Consider the following 23032-nt stretch of genomic DNA (forward strand, 5'->3'; position numbering starts at 1 on the left):
AATACATTTCTATATTAACTAGTACAATTGAGAATTTTTTTAGTTGGTCATCTTTGTTTTCTATTTGGTGAATTACCTATTCATATTCTGTATCCATCTCCTGATGGCTCAGTTGTCTTTCTTCTTACTGATTTGTATGTGTGTGTGTGTGCTTGTATTTTGGATATTGCTACTTTGCCAAGTGCATATTTTAGTAATTGAATTCTAGTTGAATTACATTATAGTTGGAGAACATAATTTACATGATTTTAGGTGATTCCATTTTAGCTGGTTTGTTGGTTCATCACTTATTATTTTTTGTCTTTTTAGTGGTAGCTTTAGAGTTTTTAATATAATTGCTACCACATTCTACATTAAAGTAGTATTAGAACACTTTATCTTCTAAGAACTTTAAAAGCAGTATACTTTCATTTTCTCTCCCCTGGCCATTGTAATATTTTATGTCACAAATTTTACTCCTGAAATACGTTATATTAGAATCTCCATGATTTGTTATTAATTAATAATCCCCAACATTGTTATTAATTGTGGTTAAATTATGGGGATTTCTAAAAGGTCTTACATTACCCATTTATTTACCATTTCTGGTATACTTTATTCTTCTGTGTAGATCGGTTTCTATCTGTTACCATTTTCCTTCAGCATCAAGGACATTATTTACCATTTCTTTAGCGCAGGACTGCTGGTAGTGAATTATTTTTTTTATACGTCTCACAAAGTATTTTACCTTGTGTTTGAAAGGTACTTTCTATGTATGTGTAAAATTCCAGATTGACTTTTAAAGAAGTTTTGCTGTCCTGTCTTCTAGCATTGTTTCAGATGAAAAGTCTGCTGTCATTCTTATCTTTTATCTTCTTAATGAAATATGTTTCTCCCAATTTAAGGTATTATTTTTATGGCTGTAAGCATTTTGATTATATATGCCTTGCAACAGGGCTTTTTTTTCCCCCTTTGTGTTCTTTGTTATTGGTGTTCTTTGAATTTTTTAGATCTGTAGATTTATAATGTGCCTCAGATTTAGAAAATTTTGGGCCATTATTTCTTCAAATATCTTTATTTCCTCTCTTTCACTTTGGGAATTCCAATTACATATCTCTTAGGCTAGTTGAAGTTCTTTAGGTCACTGATGAATAGTTTTGTTCATTTGATCTTTTTCATCTATCTAGTTCATTTTGGATAGTTTCTATTGCTGTCTTCCATTTTTCTCCATATAGACTGACTTTTCCTCTTAATGGTGATAAGTATTTTTCTGCTTCTTTGCATGCTTGTTTTTAATTAGATGCCAGAAATTATAAATTTTACCTTGTTCAGTGCTGAATATTTTTGTAATCCTTTATATATTCCTGAACTTTGTTCTGACATGCAGTTAAGTTACTTGGAAACAGTTTAAATCTCTTGAAGCTAGTTTTTAAGGTATGATAGGTAGGACCAGACCAGTTTTAAGGTATCATCGATAGAACCAGATCAGTTTTTTGTCTCTAATAGTTTTGCCTCACTACTGAGACAACCTTTTTGAGTACCTGATGCATGTATATTTCTAGGTTTTTCTACTCTGGCTGCTGGGAACATGTAATATTAGTGGCCCTTTGTCTGGAAAGCATTGTTTTATATAGTTGGACTGGTATTTTGTTGTTGAAGGTAGGAATGTAAATCTAGTCCCTTTTACTTCATTTTGGGCCAGAAGGGGAAGCTCAATTTGCATGTGTTTAGTCGTTTGAAATTGATTGTGATTTTCATTGTAGCTCAGCATAATCAATTTTCTTAAATATTTCACTTGTATTTGAAAACAGTGCTTTTATTCATTGTAATACTTTATAAATATGATTATGTAGAGTTGGTTAATATTATTATTGTTATTATTATTATTATTATTATTATTTTGAGATGGAGTCTGTCTTTGTTGCCCAGGCTGGAGTTCAATGGTACAATCTCTACTAGCTGCAACCTCCACTTCCCAGGTTCAAGTGATTCTTCTGCCTCAGCCTCCCAAGTAGCTGGCATTACAGGCACGCGCCACCATGCATGGCTAATTTTTATATTTTTGGTAGAGATGGGGTTTCACCATGTTGACCAGTCTGGTTTCGAACTCCTGGCCTCAGGTGATCCACCTGCCTTGGCCTCCAAAAGTGCTGAAATATATAGGCTTGAGCCACCCCACCCAGCCAGTTAATATTATTAACTTTTTTTTCTCCTTGCTCTGTCAGTTGCTGATGAATGTGTTATAATTTTGATTGTCTGTTTTTCTTTTCCTTTCTGGTAATTTTTGCTTCATGTATTTTGAAGCCGTTATTAGGTGACGTTTATACATGTTTAGAATTTTTATATCTTATGGATGAATCATCTCCTTTATTATTATGAAGTAGATATGTTTATTGTTGGAAATATTTCTTGTTCTGAAGTCTACTTTGCCTGATAATGATATAGCCACAGCACCATACTTATAGTTAATGTTTCATAGTATAGTCTTCTTCATAGTTGTACTTTAATTCTGTCATTGGTCATTGTCCTTATAAAGTGTGTCTTTAAAGTAGGTATTTTTTTTTCTTTTGTTTTTAAAAACACAGTCTAATAAGTGCATTGAATTAAAGTACTCACGTTCATTTTAATTTCCTTTAATGTAGTTATTGATACGGCTAGGTCTGAGTCTGCACCACGGTGTTTGTTTTCCATTTCTCCCTCCTGTTCTTTATGACCTCTTACTCCTTTCTTGCCTTCTTTAGACATCATTGAGTTTTCAGTTTTCCATTTTATCTTCTCTATTTTTCACATGCTTCTTTTTATTCTAATTTTAATGTTTTCTCTAAATACAATAAAAGGCCCTTTCTCCCATACAGTCTATGATATGCTACTTCAAGGACAGTATGTTTACAGTCAATCCTGAATATATGGAATATACAACTCCAAGGAAAATGTAAAACATTACAGTAACTCAGTTTACTAAACTACTTTCTTTTGGTTCAGAGCATGTTGTAAATCCCACCAAACTTTTTTTTCTTTTTTTTAAACATTGTTATTTTGGCTTTTGAAGATATGATCCAAAAAAACAAAACAAAAAACCCACCAGGCCCTTTCTTTTATTTGCCCAAATATTTACCTTTTCAGATGCTCTTCATTTTTTCTTGCATCCATCTAGCTGATTTTCTGGGCATCCATCTGGCTAATTTACCTTTCACTTATATACCTTTCTTTACTATTTCCTGTAAAGCAGATTGTTTTGGTCTGTATAGAAGTTTTGGGTTTTCTTTAAAACACTTTAAAGGTATTTGTACTATTCTTTTGTTTCTGATTAAATCAGTAGTCATTTTTACTGTTCTCCTGAAGCTTGTATGTCCTTATATCTTTTTTCTGTCTAGCTGCCTTTTTTTTTTTCTTTTTTGAAACGAAGTCTTGCACTGTTGCCTGGGCTGGAGTGCAATGGTGTGATCTTGGCTCACCGCAACCTCCGCCTCTGGGGCTCACGTGATTCTCCTGCCTCAGCCTCCTGAGTAGCTGGCATTACAGGCACACACCAACACACCCACTAATTTTTTGTATTTTTATTAGAGACGGGGTTTTGCTATGTTGGCCAGACTGGTCTTGAACTCCTGACCACATGATCCACCTGCCTCGGCCTCCCAAAGTGCTGGGATTACAGACCTGAGCCACCGCACCTGGCCTCTAGCTGCTTTTAAGATTTTCTTTTTGATATTGGTTTTCAGCAATTTGACTTTGTTATTCCTACATCTTATTATTTTTATATTTATCCTTTGTGGGTTTCATGGAACAAGAGGATCTATTTTTTGTTTTGTTTTGTTTTGTTTTTTGGGAGTAAACAAATTCAGTACCTAGGATTTAATTTTTGAACATGGTGAACCGTTATTTTTTCAGCCCTTTGCTCTCATTTCTTTCCCTGTAGGTTTCTAGCCAGATGTTGTTATAATGTTTCATACTATCTTGTAGACTTCTGATGTGCTGTTCTTATTTTTCCTTTTTTTCTGTGAATTTAAATAATTTTTATTGAACTGTTTGAGTTTATTATTCCTTTCCTCTGCTGTGTCTACTTTGCTCTTAATTTCATCCAATATTTTATTTTGAAAATTTTAGTCATTTTTTATTTGTAGGATTCTCATTTGTTCTTTAGCTTCTTTTTTGTAATTCATCTTTTTATTCATTTTGTCTACTGTCCACAATATAATAATTACAGTAATATTTTAAAGTTCTTTGTTGCTCATTTTAGCATCTGAATTATCTGTGTATTTCCTCTTATTGCCTATTTTTTTTTTTTAATTTTTCTACTCTTAGCATGTCTTTTAATTTTTTTTTTTTTTTTGTATCCTCGATAGTCTTTATTCAGGTCATACAGAGTGTAAACACTTTGGGAGGCTGAGGCAAGAGGATCACTTGGGCCCAGGAATTTGAGGCTACAGTGAGCTATGATCATACCACTGCACTGCAGCTCTGGCACAGAGCTAGACCTTGTCTCTTAAAATAAGAGTGATATAGAGACTAAAATAGTTAATATATTCTTTCTGTATGGTCTTTCTTTTTTTTAGGAACAAGGATGAGAGACTGACCTTTTTGGTTTTAGTCAGGAATTTAGCTTAGTTGAGGCTTAATCTCTGCTTGAGTTAATTTCAGTTCATTGGCTTTAAAGAATAGTAGGCATTTTTGGTTTATCCCTTTGTTTGTTACTATGGAAGTAACCTTTTACATTTTAATCTGAAGAGGATTAAACACGAATTTTTTTTAACTGAAGTGTTTTGTATTGTGATAGTGTTGTCTCGGTGATGCCAGTTCTTCCAAATCTCAGTCACTCATTTTATGAACTTTTTAATAAATATTCATCCTTTGCCTTGAAACCTGTGTTCTGAAATTGTTTCGAGGATTTATGTTCTTTATTTCTAATATTTTGACTCTTTATGTTTTTTATGTGTAATACCTTTCTATTTAAAATTTTCTGTTAAAATTAATTAAAAATAAAAACCTTTTTAATGCAGAGGAAAGTATATTAATTTAGTAATATGATTATGGATTTTTCAGTTTTCCTTCCAATACTGTCATCTTCTAGTTTTATGTCCTTTCACTGTTTTCGTATCTTTTAACTTTTAAGTTTAGGAGTACATGTGCAGATTTGTTATATAAAGGTAAACATATGTAGTGGGGGTTTGTTGCACAGGTTATTTTGTCACCCAGGTATGAAGCCTAGTATCCATTAATTATTTTAACTTATCCTTTGCATCTTTCCACCTTCCACCCTCAGATAGGCCCCAGTGTATGTTGTTCTCCTTTACGTGTTCATGTGTCCTCATCATTTAGTTCTCACTTACAAGGGAGAACATGCGGTATTTGGTTTTCTGGTCCTGTGTTAGTTTGCTAAGGGTAATAGTTTCCAGCTCGATTTATGTTCCTGCAGAGGACCTGATCTCCTTCTTTTTTATGGCTGCATAGCATTCCATGGTGTATATGTACCATGTTTTCTTTATCTCGTCTACCATTGATGGGCATTTAGATTGATTCCATGTCTTTGCTGCTGTAAATAGTGCTGCAGTGAACATACGTTTGCATGTGCCTTTATAATAGAAGAATTTATATTCCTTTGAGTATTCTGGTCACATACACCCTCCCAAGACTGAGCCAGGAAGAAATTGAATCCCTGAACAGACCAATAAAGAGCTCCAAAATTAAATCAGTAATAAATAGCCCTACCAGATGTGCAAAGAAAAGCTGGTACCGTTCTACTCAAACTATTCCAAAAAATTGAGGAAGAAGGACTCCTCCCTAAGTATTATGTGAGGCTAGCATCATTTTGATACCCAAACCTGGCAGAGACAACGAAAGAAGGAAACTTAAGACCAATATTACAGATGAACATCCATGCAAAAATCCTCAGCAAAATACTGGCAAATTGAATCCAGCAGCACACCAAAAAGCTTATCCAGCATGATAAAGTAGGCTTTATCTCTGGGATGCAAGACTGGTTCAACATATGCAAATCAGTAAATGTGATTTATCACATAAACGGAACCAAAGACAAAACTACATGATTATCCGAATAGTTGCAGAAAAGGCTTTCAATAAAATTCAACCCGCTTTCATGTTAAAAGCTCTCAATCAACTAGATATTGAAGGAACATACCTCAAAACAATAAGGGCCACCTGTGAGAAACCCACAGCTGACATCATTAAATGGGCAAAAGCTGGAAGCATTCCCCTTGAAAATCAACACAAGACCCAAGGATACCCTCTTTCACCACTTCTGTTCATTCAACATAGTATTAGAAGTCGTGGCCGGAGCAGTCAAGCATAGAAGGAAAGAAACAGCATCCAAATAGGGAGAGAGGAAGTCAAATTATCTGTTTGCAGATGACATTGTTTTATATCTAGAAAATCCCATAGTCTCAGCCGAAAAGCTTCTTAGGCTGATAAACAAGTTCAGCAAAGTCTAAGGATACAAAATCAATGTACAAAAATCACTAGTATTCATTCCTTTCAATACAAAGACTTGGAAACTACCTGACTTATAAAAGGGTTTATTATCTAGTCTTTAGAGTCATTCACTTTTCCAAACTGCAGTATTTTTTATTGCCTTATTTTCTTATTCCAGAGACTTGTACACCCCAGGGGCATATATCAAAGTAAACTTTTGGGTGGGTAAAAAATAAGTGATAAGCCTGCCTGCCTTGCTACCATCCCTTCCTTACAACCCTCTGTACAAAGTAAGAATAGAAAATTTGGTGAAAGAGGCTAGAATTGAGAACTGGAGTGATGTTTCGTGAGCAGACATGTTTTAGAAGCAGAAAAGGTAGATGGTGGAGAATTTGGGAATTAATTTCGTGAAATCCTGTGTCCACACATACACTTTGGAAGATCTTCATGCATTCTCAGATACATCTGTACCCCTATTTGAAGTCTGTTTTCTATTTTTAGAAGCAGAAGTGAATAGCCTTTCGAAGTTTTATGTTGACAGTAGATTTAAGGAAAATACCATATTGATCTAGAGAAAAATTATTACCTAAATAATGGTAAAAGGCTATGTAAAGTATGGCATGATGACTCCTGTTTGTGAATTGTTGCCTGTACATTTTATAGATAGGAAATCTGAACCCAAGTAGGGAAAGTTATATGGGGTGTTTTTTGGTTAGAATTTTAAGCATGGCACTCTGGCTCGTGCCTGTGATTACAGCACTTTGGGAGGTCAGGGAAGGCAGTTCACTGGAGGTCAGGAGTTCGAGACCAGCCTGACCAACATGGCAAAACCCAGTTAAAATACAAAAGTTAGCTGGGCATGGTAGTGTGCTTCTGTAATCTCAGCTACTCAGGAGGCCGAGGCAGGATAATCTCTTGAACCTGGGGGTTGGAGGCTTCAGTGAGCTGGCATAGTGCCACTGCTCTCCAGCCTGGGTGACAGAGTGAGACTCTGTCTCAAAACAAGCAAAAAAAAAACCTAAGTGATAAATACTTCTAATTTACAATGCCATAACATTATTAACTAGGTTTATAGCAAATATCAGCAGTCCTTAGTCTATCACTCCCATTCCCTTATATCAACTTTCTAGAAGGAATCTTTTCAATTTTTAATTGCTTTTATTTACTGCTGCATGCTCGCTCTCGCTCTCGCACGCTCTCTCATGTGCTCTCTCTCTCTCTCTTTATTTATTTTTTTTTTTAGAGCTAATTTTTTTTTTAAGAGAGAGGGTCTCACTCTTTCACCCAGATTGGAGTACAGTGGTGGGATCACTGCTTACTGCAGCCTTGACCTTCCTGGGTTCAGGTGATCTTTGTATCTCAGCTTCCCAGGTAGCTGGGACCACAGGCAAATGCCACTGTGCCCGGCTAGTTTTTGTATTTTTTGTAGAGACAGTGTTTCACATGTTGCCCAGGCTGTCTTGAACTCCTGGGCTCACAAAATCCGTCTGCCTTGGCTTCCTACAGTGCTAGGATTGCACCAGCAGTTCTCTTTCTAAATAACTTGCCTATGCCATTGTGCTTGGAAAGTCTTATGCAAAAACACATGTTCACCCTCGAAATGCCAGTTGTTCTCCTCTTGAGAAACTGTTGTAGAGTGAACTAAACTGGGAAGATGAACTCATGCTGACTAAACTGTAAGGACCAAATTACTCATTTATAGTGAAATATGTAAAAATCAGTTACATTAGTTATTTACATAGTTGTGACCAGTGAATTTTCTCTCAGTTGGAAAGACATCTAACATGCCATATAACAGAAGGATACTAAAGCATGGAATTGGAACAAGAAGAGTTTAAACACAATTCACATATTTAATTATATTAGGCTGTGTAATCAGGCAGTTATTCCATTTCCATAAAAGGGATAATTTTTTCCTTTAGAATTCAACAAAATTTAATTGCAGAGAAGCATAGGAAAATAAAGAAGACTAATGTTCTATAAAAATTTGAAGCGTATTTTATGTCACATGGCAGATACGCTCCCTCTTGAGACACTTGACTGAACCAGATGGGACAAGTGTAACAAAAACTTACTGTATTGTAAAGAGTACTGAGAGTAGAGTAAGATTCTAAATATGTAGGTTTCTTTTTTTTTTCTAAATATGTTTCCCTTTATTCTTTTTCTTACACACTTCCTTATCCAAAAATGAGAGAATTGGGATAAATGATCCTTATATATTTTTTGGAAGTTTTGACAATTGTAAGAAATGTTTAGAGAATTGTCTTCTTGGACTTCTATTTTTAGTAGTGGAATTGCTTTCATGTTAAATTCTGCACTTGTTTTAACAGAACAATATATGGCTTGACATTTTGGTGTAATTGGTTATACTCTTTCCATTTTTTAAATTCTTTTTTGATTCTTCCACTATCTTTTTTATAATTTTCTTTCATATTTATATATGAAATTATAGTTTAACATTTGTCATTCATTTCCTTTCTTGAAATTCTTCCTTTAAAAAGGTTAAACTTCAGAAGAATTGTCATGGGGTGAGTTCCTGGTGTATGTAGTTGGCCCCACTTTTTTTTTACATTGACATCTTGGGAACTTCCCCTTCTCCTTTCTGCAAATCAATTGCATTCTTGTCGTATTTATATATTCTAGTTAATAGATTGAAATGAATATTTAAATTTATAATTTTGAAGATAGTTTGTACACTTCCTTTGTAAATGAACTGTCACTTTATTAGCTTGGAGTTACTTTTTGTATAAAGTTGTTACTTTTTATGTAAATACGTGGTCTTTGCCCTCTAGACAAATAATCTGTAGATAGTGATAACCAGTGTAGAGAAGTCCCAAGAATGATGTGGAAGACTTGGATGCTTTGTCATCACTGTTGAGATAGAGCCCTTGTGAGTTTGTTCTGTGTGACAGATTAACTCACTTGGAAAGAATGGGTCTAAGGTCCAGTCAGTTTGTTATGCAAGAAAAAATTTCAGTCTTCATGATACTATGTTTGGAAATGTATTCAGTTGTAAAACATATTAATTCAGTTATATTTTTTAAATTGGAGTATCCTATTGTGATTGTCACTTCATATTTCATCTCCTTATTTGCCTTGACTTGTAAATTTCATTGATGTGTTTTGCTGCTCTTTTTTTAAAATCAAAAGATCTGCAAGCGAGATAGACTCTAGAAGTGGGTGTGAGGTAGTCTCGCTTATTTGTAGTACGTGTTATATCTTAGTGATTCTTCAGATTTTAATTGGCTGCTTGTTATCATCTGGACACTTGCATAACATAGATTACTGGAACCTTTTCTAGAGCAACAGGATCAGAATTTTAAAAATCTGACCCAGTGTCTGTTTTAACAAATGCCCCAGGCAAATTAAAGTTTTATTAATCTTTTTTATTCATATATTTTTGCTTGTTTTGAAATTGCTCCACTGGGCTTTTTTATTCACCCTTTCAAGTATGTAAGAAAAAATTAGAATGATGTTTGTTCATAAACTATCTCTAATTGATATTTTTAGCTTTTGATATCCTTTTTGTATATTTTTATCAGATTCACCTGGAATTCCTAGTTCTTCTTGTGAATTTTAACAGTAAAAGATATATACTTGTATTTTTATGTTTTGCTGCCCAGAAGATGTCAAGGTTTATTATGCTTTCATTTATCTGTTCTATCTTTGTTTCAGTGACCAATTTAAGTTGCACCCTTCTCCCCACTCCCAAGCTGCCCACTTGATTATGTTAAATTTTTTTGTTTTCAGATGTTTGATTTTGCCTGACATCTTCCATAGAAATATGTTCTCACATCTGTGAGTAAATAGGTAATAACAGAAATAGTAAATTTGACTTCTGAAAGTATAGGTTTATCTCTATTTATTACACTTACCTCTGCAAATGAAGTTCTCAAGAAGAAAGTGATTTTAGTGTCTGTAAGCTATGTTACTTCCGTCGTAAATTTTTTCTTGATGTTTTATTACTTTAGTTGGGGAAGAGAAGGCTAGGAGTCAGGTCATAGAATTGCTATTATCCATCAAAAGATTTTTCATCATATTAGATGAGGGATGTAATTTAGAACACCTGTTTCTCAAAGTTAGTTTTAGTTAGTTTTGGAGAAAATTGATTCTTTAATGCCAGTTAGCAAATGGAAAAGCTGATTAAGTAGCAGTAATAGACTAACTTAATAACTTAGATGGGTGCATAAAGTTGCTTCATACTGGTTATACTATGGTGTTAAAGAAAACTTTCAACTCAGTTATATTTTTTAAAAGAACAATTATAATTTTCTATTGTAGGAATCTCATGCAGCCCAACTACAGATTCTTATGGAATTCCTCAAGGTTGCAAGAAGAAATAAGAGAGAGGTATATTATTTTGTGTGTTTTACATAATGTTTTATTTACAATGGTTAACTGTTCCCATTATGTAAAAAGCATTTCAGGCTAAAAAATTTTCTTTAAATATTTTTAAAAGCATTTGAATTTTTAGAATGTTTCCTTAGCTTTCTTTAACTTCTTTTTTTAATTTTTTTTTTTACAACTTGATATTTAAAAAATCATTTTGTGGAGATGTGCCAAAAAGTTATCAGTAAGATTGACTGCAATAACTTACCTAAAAGCTATAAATAGCTGAAAATAGAATTATTAAATAACAGTACCCTTCAACATGAAATGGAAAGAAAACTTAGGAAAATTTAGATTATAAAGCCTTAAGTAGGACATAGTTTATTTTTTATGGTAAAAATGCATGTGGGCAAAAACAAGTAAAATGATAGCTACCTGTTTAGAACTTGGGAAGTCTAACTCATGGAGGATAATTAAAAGGCAATTTTGTATCAACAGTTTTATAGCGAGCATGTTCTAATTTAACATTTGTAAAATTTCTCAGTCATTTCACACGTATACAGAATGTGGGAGAATTAAATAGTCAAAATCCTGCGTTCGGATAGCATGGTAAAATTACTTTGAAAACTTTTTAAAAAAAAATTTCTAACTGGCTGGAACCTGGTATGTTTACGTTAAGAATTGTCTAATTATGATACTTTTTACTCATTTAAAAATGTGTAAATTGTCCATTATGTGCTGTGTTCTGGGTTGTCTTTATTCTTTTCAAAAGTAAATGGAGATGTTTTACTGGATGATGAAATATTCTTTATATTGTTTGTGACTATATTTTTCTTATTTTCAACTGTTGGTAATTTACTTGTGATTTAAATATGCCTGCCAACAAACATTATCTATTGTAAATTTAAGATTTACTTCTATCTCTTAGGGGTTTTTTTTGTTTGTTTGTTTGTTTCGGGGGGGTGGGAAAGATGATGTCCAGTCATTCATTTGTTCAAATGTCTGGCAGCACAATATAAACGGCAATGTGCATGAAAGTTGCCTAATGCTCTTGCTAAAACGCATGCTCTGATTGAGGAAGCCTCTGTTGGAGCTTGACAATCTGCATTTCTAGCAAGCTTCAGGGATGTTGGTGTTCTTGGTCCTTGGACCACACTTTGAGGATCAAGGCTGAATTTTATATGGAATTACATGTTTCTGTTTTAGACTTTGAAGTCATTGAGAATGATATTCAGTACATAAGAAAGTACCTGATAATGAATAAGTAAATGAATAAATGAAATTAACAGTTAAAATCTCAAATACTTGGAGTTTAAATGAAATCACTAGTTATCATCTGTTTCCTAAACTATTTTTATGAAACCCAATGGTTTTCATTAGCCTCTGAGGTTTTCAGTATTATTCATTGCTTCTGTAGGGGTCTCCTGATGCCTGCCACAAATTGTTAGACTTGACATTTTTACAGCATATAACTGTAAAACATCGTGAAGGGTCTGAAATTTTTTACCCTTTTAGCAGGTTAACAAGTTAACTTGCCACGGTTTCATCGATGCTGGCAGAAGACCTGAGACGACTGGAAATAAGAGATTTTATTACTCATGGGACATTTGATAGCATCAGCTTCATCTTTGCATCAGTTCCTTCTGACCCCTGTGTCCCACATGTGACAATGTGGAGATGGGTCTAGGTGGATGCTGCACACACAATGGATTTGTTTGTGTTACAGCAAAGGAACCCTCCTACTAGAAAACCCCAGTCTTCTAAAAGGGGTTGCTGGCAAACCTCTTCAATGTTGGTACTGCCAGAAGACATGATTTTTATTATATTGGTCAGAAAACAAATCTGCCCTCTGCCCCCAGAATAAGTCACTGTTTCTGTCTTGCCAGCCTTTTGCTGTGTAAACATTCTTGGAAAGATAATTTAGAACAAAAATCTATCACAAGATATGCAGAAATTGGAGAGAGATTGGAGAATTTCTTCCCAACATTAATTCTTCCATGTGATCTTCATTTGGCCTTTCTCTGATGTAGTGGCCCGTGGCCTCCCACAACACCTTCTGTAATATTGACTTTGATCTTATAGCTTTGGCATAGTGTGTTTATATTTTTGATATTAAAATTCTGGGTGAATCGTGCTGTAGAACTTTTTTGCTTGATTTTGATTCGAATCTAATGTAATTCTTGTGATTTTTTTTCTCTCTCTTGGACCACATTTTCTTGTAGTAGGTGCGTTATCCAGGAAGCATACTAGTTCCAAATACTTCTGGATATTTGTGCCTCCAGTGTACAGTGATTTTATTACTGTCATTAATACATTTGGGTTTTCTTGATTTTAATATATCTATGATTGAGTGACTTTGAGTATTTTAATTTAAATTACACAAGAAATTCTGAGAAGCTATGTTAACAAATTTTAAACATTTATTACTTTGATTAAATTTCATGGATTTCGCAATGATTGGAATTAGGTACTGTATGATTTTAACAAGTTTTAGTCTAGAAAATATAGTTGATTGATACCTCATGTTTTAGTGCAGACAGAGTGGAGTGGTTATATTTTATTCTTGCATGTAAGTCTATTTGCGTGTTTAATCCTCAAAACAAATATAACTGTTAAAGATCTTAGGACCTGTAATACAGTTTATAAACTTGTACTTATTCAAGTAAAATACAGATTTACCAGGAGGCAAATTGCTACTTTTGAGTTTGTTTTTCTAAGATTAACATTCAAACTTTGAAAATTAACTTTGTGATTTCATTTGTAACTTTTAATTGGAGTTCTGATGAGTGTAGGTTTAGACATTGATATATACCAATCAAAGAAGTTAAATACCCTTTTTGGATTTAATGTTAAGATTCATTTAACTCATTTGGATAATCAGAATTCCACTGTTAAAACTGGCTAGTAATTTAGGGCCATTTAATTTTCAGTTTTATTTTTTCTTACTGACTCTCTTTAGAATATTAAGAGAATGCAAAGTGCAAGGTACATAATAGGCTTTTGCATTAGTTATCTATTGCTGTGTGACAAATTATTCTCAAATTTGATGCCCTGAAACATTAAAAATTTAATATATGGGGTCTAGAATTCAAAGTAGCAGGATGCCTTAGCTCTCTGTTTCTTACCAAGCTGCAATTATGGTATTGGCCAAGGTAGCGGTTATCTCAGGGTTTGACTGGGATAGGAACTTTCCAAGCTCACTCATCAGCTTTTGGAAAGAGTTACCAATTTTTTGGCAAATGGGCTTCTCCATAGGATAGCTCACTATGTGGTAGCTAGCTACCCCTCAAAAGGAACAAGTAAGAAAGCAAGAGAGAGTTGAAGACAGAAGTCACTGCTCTTTGTAACTTCATCCTGGAAATTACATTCTAAAGCTTTTCGCTGTTTTCTGTTTGTTAGAAGCAAATCATTGGCTAATTCCACACTCAGAATTGCACAAGGGTGTGATTACTAAGAAGTGGGGATCTTTGGAGGCCATCTTAGAACCTGCCTATTACAGCTTCTGATAGTTAGAAATGAACATGTTAGTCTTCCTTCATGGTCAGATTAAACAAAAGGGCCTTGGGTTCCATGTAAAAGCCAGTCTTGTCTGTGCTAGTTTGTATCAGCATTTGAATGGTTCCCCCCTCTATTTCATTTGATTTAATTTTAAAATATACTTTTTGACACTTTTGATACCCATTTAATTTACTGTAATAGAATCTTTGACGAGTCTTGGTTTCCTTTTGGTTTTATTGTGAATATTAGTAAATCAAATTTTAAACCATTTTTATATGAAAAGCACAGAAAAGTATATAAAACAAATTTATAGTTTAAAGAATTATAATAGAGTGACCATATGTATAAACACCATTGTAAACACAATAGAATGCTGCTAGAACTCCTGAAGCCCCCTTACTACCCTTTTTGGATTGCAGCCATCTTTGTTACCCAGTAGGTAACCAGTATCCCAAAAGTTATGGTGCTTTCTTGCCTTTCTTTAATGTTTTGCTACCTGAGTGTCCATAGGTCTGCCTTTTTTTGAGCGTTATATAAGTGTGCTTGTGCAGTATGTAATCTTTTGTTCCTGTCGTCTTCAGCTAAATGTTAAGATTCATCCATATGGTTATATATGACTGTAGTTGATTGATTTTTGTTGTTGTATAGTATTCCATTAAGTGAATATGTCCTATTTTTGTTGGTGATGGGCATTTGAGTTGTTTTCAGTTTTGGGCTGTTTACAAAAAATGCTGCTATCTTATATGTGTAGCCAGGTTTATTTTACTATGCATATTTATATGGAATGTGTTTAGAAGTGGAATTGATGAGTCATAAGATAAGTGTATCTTCAGATTTAATAGATAATGCCAAAATATTTTCTGAAACAAATTGTATTACTTATTCTTCCTATAGGCATTACATGAGCGTTTTCTGTTGCACTGTGTTCTTACCAGTATGTGGTACCAGTAGATTTTTTCCAGTTTAGCTAATCTTGGGGTATATACAGTTTTCTATGGTTGTAATTTTCATTTTCCTGATGACTGATGAGGTTGAGGAGCTAGTACTACATTTATTGACCATTTGAATTTTTTTTATGTTTGTGTCTGAAGTGCTTGTTTAAAAATTTTTACGTTTTCTTGTTTGATTTTTCTTAATGGGTTGATATTTATATATTCTACATAAATATTTTGTCAGATCTATCTTTCACAAATATCTTTCCCTCTAATTGGGCTGCATTCTTTTCACTGTCTTAATGATGTCATTTGATGAGCAAAAGTTTCTAATATTAATAGAGTGAAATTTATCTTTCCTGTTATAATTAGTGTCATTTGTGTAACTTAAAGTCTTTTCCACCTGTGGTCATGAAGACATTTTTCTATACAGTTCTTTGATTGAAGCTTTATTCTTTTATCTTTCATATATAGATTTATACTCTACTTGGAGATTTATTGTTGTGTATAATGTGAGGTATAGAGATATTTTCATATGGATATCTAGCTGTCCAAGCATCCTTTATTAAAAAGTCCATTCTTTCTCCATCACTCTGAAGTTTCACCTTTGTCATATATCATGTGTTCATGTATGTGTGGGTCTGTTTCTAGGTTCTCTTTTCTGCTCCACTGGTCTTTTTAGCAATACCGAATTGTATTAAATACTAGAGCTTTGAATTAAGTTGCTGTTCTTCTTTAAACTCTGGAATATTCCTGGCTCTCTGCATTTCAATATAAATTTGAGAATCAGCTAGTACATTTACATGGTAAACTTGCTATGCTTTTTATTGGGATTAATTTGACTAGGTAAATTTGGAAGACTGTGTATTTACAATATTGAGTCTTCTAATCCATGAACATGGTACTTCCCTCTATATTTAGACTTTTAAAATATCCTTAAATTTTTTTTATTTTTCAGGCTATTCTTAGACATCTTTATTTTAGATTTAGTCACTTTTGATGCTATTGTAAATGATGTCTGTGTCTTTAACTTTAGTTTCTTATGCAAGTATATAGAAATACAGTTGCATTTTACATACAGATTTCTTAAAATATTCAGGAACCCGGTTAAACTCACATTAATCCTAATTTATTTGTAGATTCTTTTATATTTTCTATGTGCACATCATAATCTGCAAATAATAACAGTTTAGTTTCATTCTTTATGATCCTTATATCTTTCATTTATTTTTCTTGTCTTACTCTGCTGGCTAGGACATCCGGTACAATGATGAATAGAAGTGGTGATAGCGGGGCATCCTAGTCTTGATGCTGATCTCAAAGTGAAAGCATTCGACGTGTCACCATTAGGTATGATGTTTTCTGTAGGTTTTTTTTTTTTAGGTACTTTTTATCATTCAAGGCAGTAAATTTCTATTCCCAGTTTGCTAAGAGAAGTTTTAAAAAATTTCTAAATGGGGTTGAGTAGTCTTCACAGTTTTTGTGCATCTGATATCACCATACAGTTTTTTCTTTTCATTCTGTTAATGTGAATAATTACATTGGTTTAACATTGGAAAGTCAGTCAACTTTGCACCTAGAGTGACCAACCATCCTGACTGGCTCAGGGATGTCTTATATCTTAGTTATATCACCGAAGGTTCTGCATTTTAGGAAACCCCACCAGGACAGTTGGTCCCCCTACTTGCATCCTTTATATAAACCAAACCTGGCCATTTGTATATCCTCTTCTATATGATTTGGTTTGCTTATATTTTGTTTAGGATTTTTGCATCTATGTTCATCAGTGAGATTATTTTTTTCTTACACATATCTTGTCCAGTTTTGCAATAAAGATTATGCTAGCTTTATCAAATGAGTTGGGAAATATGTCTTCTTTTTAAATTTTCTGAAATAATTTGTGTAATCTGTGGACATCTTTGTTGAATGTTTAAAGATCTTACTGGAGAAGCAATCTGGACCTGTGACTTGTTTGCAGGAAGGTTTAAGTTATTGAATCCATTACTTGACAAGTTATATTCTTACTAAGGTTTTTGTTTTAGCTGTCACTTTTTACATGTTAAATTTTTTCTGGTCATTCTTTATGTCATCTCAGTTTCCAGATTTATTGGCATAAGATTGATCTTAATAGTCTTTAAGTTTTTAGTGTTGCTAGGGTTGGCATTGTTTATTTTACTTGTTCCTTTCTCTTTCTCTCTTTTTTTTGATCAGTTCTTGCAAGGAATATATCAATTATATGAATTTTGTCTAAGAACCAACTTTTGAGTTTGTTTTTCCTCTTTATTTAGTTTGTTTTCTATTTTATTTATATTCTTTTGTATTTCTATTCTGCTTTCTTTGATTTTACTTTTTTGTTCCTTCCTAATCTGTTAGCTTGGGTGGATATGCATATTATTATGCAGAGTGTTTCTTCCAATGTAGGCATTTAGGGCCATAGTTTCTTATTTTTTAATCTGTACCTAATTCTTTTGGCATCATTTTTTGTTTATTATTATTTCGTTCAAAAGAACTTCTTTTTTCATTATATTTTATTCTTAGGTCCGTGGGTTATTTAGAAACAAGTGTCTTATTACTTGAACATTGAGATTTTGTCTTTTCTGTTTTGGATTTCTATTATAATTGCATTGTAATCAGAAAGTTGTGTTATCTTTCTTTGAATATAATATTTGCTGTACTAACTGGTAATTGGTTAAATTTTGAAATGCTTGTGCTTGAAAAGAATGTGTTTTCTGCAGTTGCATGATTCGTTGTAATGTTGTTAAATGTGTGGTGAGAATTTTCTGAATTCATACCAGGTCTTTGTTTTCTTGTTATACCTATTACTGGCTCATATTGAGGTGAATTTCTCATAGATAAAGCATATGGTTGGACTATGCTTTGTAAATCTACTCTGCCAGGCTCAGTCTTTTAATTATGTACTTAGGCTATTTAATATAAATGTTATGATATAACCTGCCATTTTATTTTTTATTTTATGTTTCTCTCTTTTCTCTTTTTCACATTTTTGAATTTCTTCTCAGAAATATTTTTTTTGTTTTGTGTTTCTTTTAATTATTGTTGCTTTTCTGTTTTTCTCTCTGTGGGTTTTTGAACAGTTTTTTTTGGAATTCCATTTTGACTTATCTATAATATTTTTAAGTAAATTTTTTGTATCATGTTTTAGTTGTTGCTCTTTATATTATAGCATATATTTTTAACTTATCAGTCTACTGGTATTGACATTTGTTTATATTTACTCTTAAATATGCCATCTTATTATTTATTTATTCACTACTGTATTATTTATTTATTTGGTTTTGTTCTTGCTTTTCCTGTTTTCTTCTCAGCGTAAAACAAAATATTGGCTGGACACGGTGGCTCATGCCTATAATCCTAACACTTTGGGAGGCTGAGGTGGAAGGATCACTTGAGGCCAGGAGTTCCAAGACCAACCTGGGCAATATAGTGAAACTTTGTCTCTACACACTAGTTTTTAAATAAATTTGTGGAGCATGGTGGCCTATGCCTGTAGTCCCAGCTCCTTGGAAGGCTGAGATGGAAGGATCACTTGAGCCTACAAAGCAGAGGCTTTACTGAGCTGAGATTGTGCCACTGTATTCCAGCCTAGGTGACAGAATGAGTCCCTGTCTTTAAAAAAACAAAAAGAGAAAGTGCTATGAAAGGATTAAATAAAGTCTTTTAATCAAGTCTGCCATTTCAGGATCTAGATATTAAGTGTGTGTGTGTGTGTGTGTGTGTGTGTGTGTGTGTGTGTGTGTGGAGTGATAGTATGGGACAATAAGGGTTTTGGCTTGCTGTGGTGTGCACTATGTATGGCTAAATGCTTTGTTTCTGGTAGTAACTCTCTTAGAATTAGTGTATATTAGGTTTTGCTTCTTGATTATTAATTATTTTATTTATTTATTTATTTTTTGAGATGGAGTCATGCTCTGTCGCCCAGGCTGGAGTGCAGTGGTGCAGTCTTGGCTCACTGCACCCTGTGCCTCCTGGATTCAAGTGATTCTCCTGCCTCAGCCTCCTGAGTAGCTGGGAGTGCTGGTGGCCACCAATACCCCTCGCTAATTTTTGTATTTTTAGTAGAGACAGGGATTAATCATGTTGGCCAGGCTGGTCTTGAACTCCTGACCTCAGGTGATCCACCTACCTCAGCCTCCCAAAGTGTTGGGATTTCAGGCGTGAGCCACTGAACCTAGTATTGATTTTTAAAATCAGCTTTTCCCCACTGAAAGTGAAATGGTGTATTCTTTTCAGTTTGGAACAATTATATGTAATTTATTCTAAATTATATTAAAAATTCAAATAATGAGTTTAATATTTAAGCATATCTTTATCAGGCCACTAATGAAAGTCAAATGAGTACCAACAAAACCGACCTACACCAACGCCATTATCAATAATGGGAAACTCTCTCTCTTACCCTCATAAGGGATTCTGAGACTTACTTACTCTTTACATTTACATGAAATATTTCTCTAAGTTTTTTTGGGAGGACTTTGGCCCAGTGTTAAGAGAGTGCTTGCTATTGGTTCCTTACTCCCATGCTATCAAATAGCATTGTCTTAGTTCTCCATCTTATATATTTATTTTTTATTTTAAGTAACACCAAACTCTGTAATGGTGTTAAAGTAAATGTGATCTAGTAGTTTATTATCATTCCTAATTTGTGATTGATTTTCCTTTAGATAAAGCAGTTCAGCTTCTTGATTTTCTTCATATATCTTTCAAACATTCTTAGACTCATATTCAGGCTTTTCTTCTAGGTTCTCCTTATTGGGGTTGTGAGGTTTGCAGAGTGAATTTAGCCCATTTCTTCTTTCCACATCCTTGAAATGGTTGTCCTTTGTCTTTTATCTATTTACTTGTATTAAAATGTCTTGCACTATATAACTTAGAGCTCCAAATCCCTTCAGAATTCTCATCTTGAAATGGAAGCACCTCAAATCTAATACGTGCTCTCAAAAGATTTTATTCCAAACTTTTTTCTTTTTAATATTTCTTTCCTGATACCTTGTCAGACTTTCTTATAGATAGGTTGTATCATTTTGTTTTGCATTCTATCTGTATATTTATCAGGACAACACCGTGCCTTTGTTAACTTCGTTTTTAAATTGAACCATACACAGTGGCTGTTTCTGAAGGAAAAATTGTTTTATTATTGGCAGTTATATGAGGTTCACCTTAGATATAGTAGCCTCCATATGTAACAATAGGTATATTATCCAGTAAAAGCTTTGAGGTACTAGCAGATGGAACATTATTTTTAGAGATGACATTAGAGTTTAATATTTTGAGATTTCAGGTGACATTGGAGATTTTTCTGGAATTTCAAGTTCAAAAGCAGAATTAAAATTGATTTCAGTTATTATATATCATACAAGTGATATTGGCTGTCTTTGGCTATTGATGTTATAGATCTTTACTTTTTTAATATAATTTCAACTTTTATTTTAGATTCAGGGAGTACATATACAGGTTTCTTATGTAGATACACTGTATGATGCTAAGGTTTGGGGTATGATTGGCCCCATCACTCCGAAATGTGAGCATAGTACTCAACAGTTAGTTCTTCGATCCTTTGGCCCCTCCCCAACCCCAGTAGTTCCCAGTGTCTGTTGTAACTGCCTTTATGTCTATGACTATCCAATGACTCCCACTTACAAATGAGAACATGTGGTATTTGTTTTTCTCTTCCTGTGTTAATTCACTTAGGATGATGGCCTCCAGCTCCATCCATGTTGCTGCAAATGACATGATTTTTGTTCTTTTTAATGGCTGCGTAGTATTCCATGGTGTCTGTGTATCACACCTTTATTGAGACCACCATTGATGGGCAGTGGTGGGCATTGATGAATGTTTGCTGTGATGAATAGAACTGCAATGAACATACAAATACATTGTCTTTCTGGTAGAATGATTTATTTATTTTGGGGGGGAGATACATACTCAGTAATGTGATTACTGAGTCAAATAGTAGTTCTCTTTTAAGTTCTTTCAGAAATCTCCAAACTCCATTCACCACAGTGGCTGAACTAATTTACATTCCCACCAGCCTCACCAGCATCTCTTGTTTTATTTTTATTTTTATTTTTTTCACTTTTTAATAACAGCCATTCTGACTAGTGTGAGATGGTATCTCATTTTGGTATTTATTGACGTTTATCTGATGATTAGTGATATAGAGCTTTTTTTCATGTGTGATGGCTGCTTGTATGTCGCCTTTTGGGAATTGTCTGTTTATGTCTATCCCAACTTTTTATTTTTTTAAAATTCCTTCAGTCTTTCTAAGGTTCAATTCAGATGTATCCCCACTTTTTAATGGGGTTGTTTTTTGTTTTTCATTTATTTGAGTTTTTTTTTTAAGATTCTGGATATTAGACCTTTGTCAGATACTCATTCTTCTTGTTAAATGTATTTTTTAAAACAATTATACTAAAGACCTCTCACAGTAAAGCATTTGCTTAAATAAAAATTTCAAGAGTAGAACAGTTTAAGGTAGTTAACTGAAAATGTTTAAGGGATGACTATGGCAGTGTTTTGCTAAAGTAGAGATCAGCATCACTGGAGCTGAAAACATCCATGAACCAAAAGGCTTCAATGATGGTGGGGAATAACTGGAATGTTTATAGATGGCTAAAGTGTGTAGACAAGGACTTGGCTGCTTTGTATGAGCTAGACAGAGTGGTTTTTATGGTATGGTGGAAAACTAATTTTAGGTTGGGATACCGATAGTTGGAAATGGCCTTGGAATGGAGTAGAAATGGTGAGTTCCTATCTATTAATAAGTCCTGTAAACTCTGGGGCTTTAGAGACTTTTTATCAGTTGAGCAGCTGTTACTTGAAAGAGTTTCAGAACAGACAGTGTCTTTAAGAGTGAGCAGTGTTTCAGTTAAGGTGGCATTGTGTAACATGTTTTAAGGTGATAGGAAGTTTATTAAAGTAGATAGATGAGTTGAAAGCTTTTGAAAATGCAGATCACTCTTTTAACCTTTGATTTCTCTAATAGTGCTGTCATTTCCCCTGGTTTTCTGGCTGCCACTTTGCCCTTCTTGATAGTTAATGCTGCTTCTTCCTTTGCTCATCTCTTTACCATTGGCGTTCCCTACCATTCCAGTTTTGTTTTTATCTTTTCTGACTATACTGATTGATGTTAAACAAGTTCATTTATTGCCTTAGCTTCAGCCTTTTATTTGATTTAATTTTCAATCAAATTTTAGTCATCTAATCCTCCTCCTACCCCACCAGCTCTTCATTAGATGTGGTCTATATTCATTTAGTATATTGCATAACATCATCAAAATGTTTAATATGGTATTTCAACTATTGGCTTTCTTGTTTGCCATGTCACCTAGACTGAACTTAGTGAGGGAAAGAGATACAGTTGTTTTTAGATCCTGTTCTTCTCAACTTAGGAAGGTGCCTAGAATTGATAAATAGTTGAATGAATATATTATTAATTAGATTACCAACTTTGCTTGTATTGCCACAGAAGAGAAGATACTAATGCTAATAGGTCTGTAAAAAAATAACCCTGTTCAACCTTATCAGTCATTAAGGAAATGAATTAATAATAAGGTACTGCTTTCATTAGGTGGGAAAGAATAGTAGTCAACAGCATAAATTCTGGAACAAGAATCTGACCTTAATTTGAATTCCAGTTCTGCCACTTACTCACTGAATGATTTTTGGACAAATCATTTAACCCTTCTGTGCCTCATTTTTCATATCTGGCAATCAGTAATATATAAGTATTGTTAATATTTTACATTTTATAAATTCATTCGCTGTATCTGGATTAGAGTAAGACAGCCGCATACTGGCTATAGAAATTTAGATTGGTATAGTGTTTCTGGAAAGCAGTTTTCTTTTGA

At 33.7% G+C, this 23032-nt stretch overlaps 1 protein-coding gene across 9 annotated transcripts in view; it reads left to right on the forward strand.

Moving 5' to 3' along the window:
• The window catches only part of COP1 (COP1 E3 ubiquitin ligase), a 212431-nt gene that overhangs the window by 43157 nt on the left and 146242 nt on the right, over positions 1-23032 (forward strand). For 7 of the 9 annotated variants that reach the window (XM_039460040.1, XM_039460044.2, XM_010336173.3 and 4 more), the window contains exon 6: positions 10687-10755. The exons of the other annotated variants lie outside the window; for them this stretch is intronic. In XM_039460040.1, coding sequence (XP_039315974.1) covers positions 10687-10755 — 69 coding nt within the window. The remainder of the gene's footprint in view (positions 1-10686; positions 10756-23032) is intronic. 9 annotated transcript variants of the gene reach the window in all.

The sequence above is a fragment of the Saimiri boliviensis genome, chromosome 19 (genome assembly GCF_048565385.1).
Source record: "Saimiri boliviensis isolate mSaiBol1 chromosome 19, mSaiBol1.pri, whole genome shotgun sequence".
In the NCBI taxonomy this organism is placed as follows: domain Eukaryota; kingdom Metazoa; phylum Chordata; class Mammalia; order Primates; family Cebidae; genus Saimiri; species Saimiri boliviensis.